General features: G+C 26.3%; 1 protein-coding gene across 1 annotated transcript; it reads left to right on the top strand.

Moving 5' to 3' along the window:
• Positions 1 to 744: 744 nt before the first annotated feature.
• On the top strand, positions 745 to 6,676 carry RpL24 (ribosomal protein L24). The gene is made up of 6 exons (XM_015511497.2): positions 745 to 900; positions 1,121 to 1,196; positions 1,312 to 1,397; positions 1,468 to 1,629; positions 6,417 to 6,489; positions 6,551 to 6,676. The coding sequence occupies exons 1-6, from the start codon at positions 896 to 898 to the stop codon at positions 6,620 to 6,622; spliced, it is 474 nt and encodes a 157-aa protein (XP_015366983.1). The 5' UTR covers positions 745 to 895; the 3' UTR covers positions 6,623 to 6,676.
• The last annotated feature ends 1,638 nt before the right edge of the window (positions 6,677 to 8,314 follow it).

The following is an 8,314-nucleotide window of genomic DNA, read 5'->3' on the forward strand; positions in this document are numbered from 1 at the left end:
TAATTAGTAATTAGTAATTACCATTTGCATTTACTTATAAATTTGATTAATACTACACACGGGCACTTGTTGACGAGGGTATTATCATCTAAACAATATAGACAATAAGTGTGTTTTATTATCTATGGTTTTTTTATGCAGTATTGAGCAAATCGTTAGACAGGCGCGATCAGACAAATAGACGAACTAAGAATTAAGATGTTAACTCCGTTCGTGCTTTCGTAATGCTAAGCTAATACAATATGTACATAGTACTTATTTTTTATAGTAAGATGTTAAGATCATCAAAGTCGGAGGTACTTAGTAATTTAGAGTAATAGCACATAGCACAGACTATATGAAAATATAGTTCATTAGTTTTAAATAGTCTGTGATAATAGTATGTTATTCAACATCAATAATTTTGATTTAATTTTAAAATTTTCAAAACAAATAAACAATATAAAATCATTAAAATCTTATCAATTCTTAATTATGTTATCAGACTAGAAGAATGCACGCAATTTGATCATGTTTTTCAATTAATCATGTATTCATCATTGTCATTTAACTGCGTTTGAATTTTCACAGTTTTTTTAATGAATTTTAATGAAAGTTGCAATCACAAAAAAATAATAAATTTAATATTTAAATTTATAAAATTTAATTTTAGAGATCTGAATATCTGATACCGACCAAATAATTATTATTTATTATGGGTTTCACACCAAAAGTTTTCCACGTTGGCGACACTGTATCACGTAACCAACTTCATGCTCGACCATAAATGCAATTTACAGTGCCGTCGTGCCGATTGCTGGAATGCTGAGCTACAACACGTCTTGACCGTCTTGTTTGCTGAGGTGATAATCATTTTCTTTTTACCCCTAGTTGGAGTTCTCATAAATTTGTCAAAATGAAGTAAGTTTCATCCACATTAATCCCGCTTTCCTACCAATTTGCAATTTTTTTGCGTTGACAAATGCTTTTGGTGTTACTTAATACTACATAATTACCACACTTATTGTTCGTCGTACTATTATGGACGTCGAAATACCGCTTTCGAATATACCGCCAAACTGTCCAACTCGGATGGTTGATGTCTTGTTTTGTTTTATTTATTTATGTTTTTTACTTAAAGGATCGGACTATGCGCCTATAGCGGGTACAAAATCTACCCGGGACATGGCAAAACCATGATCAAAGCCGACGGAAAGGTAATTTTTTTTTCGTATTTCTGTATTGAACGTTTTTTGTTCGGGCTTTCTTATTTTTTATATTGTCCTTAAGTGACATGTATAATATTAAATATCTTCTCTTTTTTATCTTCAGACATTCACTTTCCTCAATTCAAAATGTGAGCGCGCTCATTTAATGAAGAGGAACCCCCGTAAAGTGACATGGACAATATTGTACAGGTAAGCAATTGTTGAATGTTGTCTTATTGTATGAATAAATTCATCTAATAATTCTTTACTTTTGTTTCAGACGCAAGCATCGCAAGGGTCAAGAAGAAGAAACAACCAAAAAGAAGACCAGGAGAACCCAAAAATTTCAACGTGCTATTGTCGGTGCATCCCTCACTGATATTTTGGCCAAGAGGAACATGAAACCTGAGATGAGGAAAGCCCAGCGTGATATTGCCATCAAGTAAGCTAATATATTAGCAGTATATCATAATTCTAAAATATTTAATGCTGTTGAATATATATATAATTGCCATGTTTCCCCAAACGCAGTGGCTATTTTCACGTCCGACGTGAAATTATGTATTTTCACGTCCTGTCCCCTGATTGGACGTAATATTAATACTGATAGTATAACTGATATCAACTACCATAAATGATAAGTGCCATATTTTAAAAGTATCTTAGAGATATAATATAATAATATAACAACATTTCCCGCATAAATTTAAATATTTAAATAATATAATATAATTTATTATTATATACTTATTTATATAAGAGCAGTATACTATAGATTTGTATAGTGCAGTCTTACTTGATTTTCAGCATTTACATAGTTGTCCATTTTGTGGAATTAAAAAAATGTTTATAATAAATATGTCAATTGTGTAATAAAATAATAAAATTTATGACCAAGTCAGTTGTCAGTTGTGTAGTCAATGTATACTACAGTCTAAAAGTCATATAACTATAATCATCAAAACATCAATAAAATGTCACTGGTAATTCCATTTTTAATTCATAATTGCTATATATAATACCATTTCAAATAATCTTATATTGATCCGCTGTAATACAAAAAAAAAGATTTTCGTACTATACAAATCTATAATATACTGCTCTTATATATATAAGAATATAATAATTATATTATTTAAATATTTAAATTTACGCAGGAAATGTTGTCGTATTATTATATTATAAGATACTTTTAAGATATGGCACTTATCGTTTATGGTTATACTATCAGTATTAATATTACGTCCAATCAGGGGACAGGACGTGAAAATACATAGTTTCAAGTCGGACGTGAAAATAGCCACTGCGTTCTCAAAATGTATTTATAATTTTAAGTTATCCCTTGTTTATCGTGTTTGGATCTTACATTAAATCTAAACGTACTGGCAAGGGTATATCAAACAACATCTTTTAAACACTCATATATCGTATTTTAATGATTTAATGATAGTACCTGTCGAGATGTACAATAATCTTAATGGATAAATTCAAGTTTGAATAGATACCTACCTAAGTGTGTCATTTATACCTATTTTATATCCAGTGATTAATTTCATAATTATTTGCTACTGTTGAACAATAGTAATGATCAAAAATCTTAACTGAGGAAACTATTTTACTATAAATGAGTACCTAAATTAAAACCTTACCTATATTGATTTTTTTGTTAATTTTATTCAATTTAAGCATTTGTCCAGTGATTTTAATTAATAAGTATTTGCTACTATTGAACAATGGTAATGATTAGAAAACACGACTGAGGAAATAATTATATTGAATATATGTAATATTGATTGTTAAGTTAAATTTTTTTTTTGTTCCTATGATTATTATTTTTCTTATTCGAGTATTTGCTATCTTGAATTTCAAAATGAAGAAAATTTAAGTATATGAGGAATAAATAATACTTAGTATAATAAAAAAGATATACATCAAAATTATTTTATCATTGAGTATTTTCCAAGTATATTATGCTATTAAATAAAGATTTTATCATTGTGCACATATTCAAGATTTTCAAGGAAGAAAAAGGAATTGTATCAGATACCATGTCTGGTAAATTTTGACTATTAAAGAAATAAGTGCAATATCCTTGTGATATATCTACCAACCCTTATTAGCCTCATACTTTGATTTGATTAGGTTCATAACTAGAGTGCGGATTTTTATTCTCTTAAAAATTTGAATATATTATGCTTGTAATATTCTTTAAAAATATTAGGAAAATATGCATAAATATATTCTTATAACATCAAAATATGCACTTATATGCAAAATAAAATTTTGTACTTAGATTCTTTGTACTATGAATAGCTGACATGTCATATCTTACTCTCGTAGTTATGCATACATCCATGATAAAGATATTTTTACATAGAAATCCGCGCTCTATTCATAATTATTCCTTTTTGATTGTGTATCAAATTTTTCTTTAGTGAAAATCTTTATGATTATTATTTTTTAATTCGAGTATTTGCTATCTTGAATCTAAAACATGATGAAACACCATTTATGAGAGATAATTATACATGTAATAGATATAATTTAATGATAAATTTAAAATGTGATGTGTATAATGTAACATGCTGTTGTGAATCCCTGAATATTATATTATTATATGGTACTATATAACTGTTAAATATTAGTAGGTTAGTTAACGGGATTTGATGTATGGCTCACCTTAGGCCTACCCACAGTTAAGGAGGCCAGTCAGCCATACTCATAATAGCAGAGCATCTTAATTAACATATTATTTACCAGATAATTTTATATTTTATGTACAATTAGTTTAAAGTGTAACCATGTAATAAATCTGTCATTAGTACTTTAATTGAACATTATAAATTATTTGTGTTAGAATCTATGTTCCAAACAACATTTTCTATGATGTATTTATTAAGTATTTGCTACTATTGATTATTCTGATAATAAATTCAATACTGAGAAAATATTAACATGCACAATTTATTTATATATTTTCTTAAGTGAATTTTAATAGTGTGCTGTTAGTTTTAATATAAAATTATTTTCTTGGGTCTGGTATAGACTTTTATCAATATTATTATTATTAAGTAAGTTATGCCCTTTTTGGAAACTACCTATATTTAAAATGATTAAAACTTGCTTTAAAATAATAATAACAAGAAAAGCCTAGGCGGAGCCCTAGTTAATAGTTTAATCTTCACATTTTGCAGTAGGCAAATTCTTTTTAGTATTAAAACTAGCACCACACTATTGAAACTGGTGAACAAAAATATCACATGCTGTATAATGTCTTGTTAAAATGATATGATTATTGATCTCATTGAATGTGTTTATAGTATAATCATTTGCCGCGACTAAAATTTTTTTTGTTGATTAGCGACAAATTCTTTTAATATTCAAGCAAACAATTTATTTTTATTTTACTTCATAAAAATAACAATATCCTTATGATTACATTTTAATTTTCGAGTATTTGCTATCTTGATCTTAAAATGATGAGAACCCATCTATGAAGGATATTTATTTTCAATAAATTTGTTTATGTTTAACTAAATATTTTAATATTTTTTTTGTTTTGAGTATTTGCTATTTTGAATTTTTTTGTGATAATAAAGTATAAACCATCTATAAAGACTAAATAGTTAAGTTAATGTTTTTGTGAGTTAAATTATTTAAATCCTTGTGATTATTTTTTTATTTAGAGTATTTGCTATCTTGAATTTTAACATGATGAGATACCATCTATGAAGGATATATTTAATAATATCAACTATTTTTAAACTTGTTTAATATTGTAAATGCTATTTTGATTAAACATTCTGTTTAGATGATTTTAACAGAGAAACTTTTGATTTGGTTTTTAAATGTAAAATACTATTCAGACCCTTGTTTATCGTGTTTTAATTTTACATAAGTTTGAACGTACTGGCAAGGGTATATTAAATAACATATCTTTTAAACACTCATATATCGATTAAAAATGATATAATGAAAGTACCTGTCGAGATAAACATAAATATTTTTATTTTGGTAATCATTTAACTCTCAAATTGAAATTATAATATATTTACTGTTTAGGTTATTATTGATAAAGGCTAATAATAATAATAATTTTAAATAGAAACAATTATATTTTATGTATGCATAATTGATTTTTCCCTTGTTTATCGTGTTTAGATTTAACATAAGTTTAAACGTACTGGCAAGGGTATATTAAATAACATATCTTTTAAACACTCATATATCGATAAAAAATGATATAATGAAAGTACCTGTCGAGATAAACATAAGCATTCTTAGCTCTATGGAGTTAATATATATTTTGTATAATATGATGGTCGATTATTTTTAATGTTAATGTTTAAAAATAATGATGGGAAATAGAAATAACCATTTATTATATTAAATTGTATGTAAGTTTGAGCTTACTGGCGAGGGTATATCAAATAATATCTATTAACATTATACAATGAAAGTACTTGTCGAGATAAACAAGTAGTTAATCTATTGAATTTTGTTCTATATACAATTCCTAAGACAATGCTTTTACAGTGATTTGTAATCTCCGTTTTATCTACTTAATTTTGGAAATTAAAGTTCTGTATAATTAATATGGAAATAACATCTTAATGTTACTTTGAACATTTTACTTAAATATTTGAAATTCTATACTCTTCAGTATGCAGTATTTTATATTGTTATAACAATGTGCCAGACTGAGAAAACATAATTTATTAATAATTTCATATGTACATTTTAGTTTGATAATTTACCACTATAATATTATATTGATTAAATTTTAATCAACTTCACTGTATTTTCTAAAAATATTATTACTAGGATTTAAAAACCAACTTTTAAATAAACCTCACCTTCATAATAATAGTATTGATCATTTTAAAAAATGTATACTTTCTAAGATTTTTACTAGCTTTGTTTTCTTACCGTGTTAGTGTAAAATATTAAATTTGAAAGTTCTTGCTAGATAATTGTCTTTTAACCATGATGTAATTAAAGTACCTTTTGAGATGAAGATAAATAGTTGAATCATGCTTTGACATAATATTATATAATATTATGCATGACTTAGTTAATTTAAATATTTAAATAGCTTAATTTTTAAAACATTAAATAATACTAAAAGTATTATTACTTTGTCTATGCTATCCTAATGACTAATATGATTTATGGCAATAAAAATATATGTACAATGTAAATATATATTTCAAAATTTAAACTTTTTAGGGCTGCTAAGGACCAAAAGAAGGCTGCAAGAGCAGCTAAGAAGCCTCCTCCACCTCCCCCAGCAAAAACGAAGGTAATGTTTATATTTATTATTTGAAATTGTTCAATATTTTTATTTTTATTTTTTTTTTTAGAAACAACCCAAGAAAGTACAAACCAAATCTGTACAACAAAAGGCTGCTCCTCGTGTTGGTGGAAAACGATAGTTATTATCACTTATTAATAAAAAACTTCATTGAAAAAAAATTTTTTTTAGAATATTTTGATGTTGTTTTTGTGTAACCTATTCTCCTGTCATTAAAGGAAATAATCATTTTACTGTCCATTTTTCATCAGTCTAGTTAATCTCCTACTAAGTACCAACAATACTGTTAGTGTTAATATATGATTCTCGACATACAAAAAGTGTTTGTCTTTTTTGAATCAAGTGAATTAGTATATTGACAAATCAAAATCTTAGGTAGATATTAAAAACATTAAATGATGAAGATCTAATTTTTATATTTTTTTGGACAGTTATAATTTGAGATAAATGTCTTAATATTTTATTTACTTTATTAAATAATATTACATCAAACTTTAGGTATTAAAATTCAACCGCCCAGCATTTTAACTTAAAAATTATTAATTACATGAAAATTTTCCTTTATCATAAAAATTTCAAATGTATAAATCTATAGATAAATGTAAAAATAGGAATCTTTGAAGCCAATAATCATGGAAACATTTATCCATTGTCGTTTAGTGTCAGTGCTGCCATTAAAAATAATATTTGAAGTACAGAATCTGCTATGTCACATTTTTAAATTACTACTCAATCCGTGGTTTTACGGCCAGTAGCATATATCCTTCCTACTATGGGTGAATAATATTGCTATTTGCTACCTTTGACATGTTACCTCAACACTATAGAAGCATAAACTTTATGCTTGTTCTTATATTATGGAGAATATAAATAAATATTTTGAATATATCACGTTTTGCACCCTACTTTGGTTTACAATTTAAGTCTGAAGTTAATACTGGTTGTAAGTAAATATCTACGTTTATAATTTATTGTAACTATTGAGACTTGATTAAATTCCCTTATTATATTGAAGTAAATTTTAAATCATAGACTACTATTATAAGCAATGCGTTTATGAAAAGCGGCAAAACTTATGTGCTAGACTGTAAGATATATAGATTTTTGTATTCAAGATGACTATTGGTAACATCACCATGAAATGTGCACCACCAAATAGATTAAATCTATTCTGTTGTCTTACCTGCTGCACATAACGCTGTTATACACAGTTCTTCTCCAGTAATATTAAGATCTATTTAATATACTTAACTGAAGCGTTTATTGCTTATTCCAATACTATTTAGTGCTCTAGTGGTTCTGCAATTAACAATCACGCCTGTTTGTGAGTTATATAACCGAAAAAAAAAATATTCAGAATATTGATATTACACCTATTAGTAATATTTTTAAAATTTATTACCTGTTATTTGTTCATACTAATTATTATTTTTATATCTATTAGCCATTAGGTAATAATTTTCTTAATGGGTCGGTAAACAACTATTTAATTATTGATGGCAGGAGAAAAAGCCAAGCAGGCCTTTTTTTTCTATTTTGTAGATTCTTGCTTCTGATGTAAGTAAACTGATCTTTTTTGTAGAAAGAATATTAAGTCACCTTGTCATACAATTACAGCCAGAAATGTCACTGGCTTTAGCAACTTAATTTGTTAATACGTTTAAACCGCTAATAATAGCTAATAAAAGGCTATAAATGACTACAGCAGAGTATAGGAGATATACTAAATAATAAATTACTTAAATGGGTTTTTAAATTTTGTGGGTAATTGATTGTGTGCGTGAGATCGTATAATCCGTAAAAACAAACAAAC

The sequence above is a fragment of the Diuraphis noxia genome, unplaced genomic scaffold (assembly GCF_037042655.1).
Source record: "Diuraphis noxia isolate RWA-SAM2 unplaced genomic scaffold, SU_Dnox_SAM2 contig0005, whole genome shotgun sequence".
Classification (NCBI taxonomy): domain Eukaryota; kingdom Metazoa; phylum Arthropoda; class Insecta; order Hemiptera; family Aphididae; genus Diuraphis; species Diuraphis noxia.

Excerpts from the sequence above, each read along its gene's own strand:
- RpL24 (XM_015511497.2), top strand. Across the intron at positions 1,398-1,467 it reads ACATGGACAATATTGTACAG|ACGCAAGCATCGCAAGGGTC; the intron begins GTAAGCAATTGT and ends CTTTTGTTTCAG. Across the intron at positions 6,490-6,550 it reads CTCCCCCAGCAAAAACGAAG|AAACAACCCAAGAAAGTACA; the intron begins GTAATGTTTATA and ends TTTTTTTTTTAG.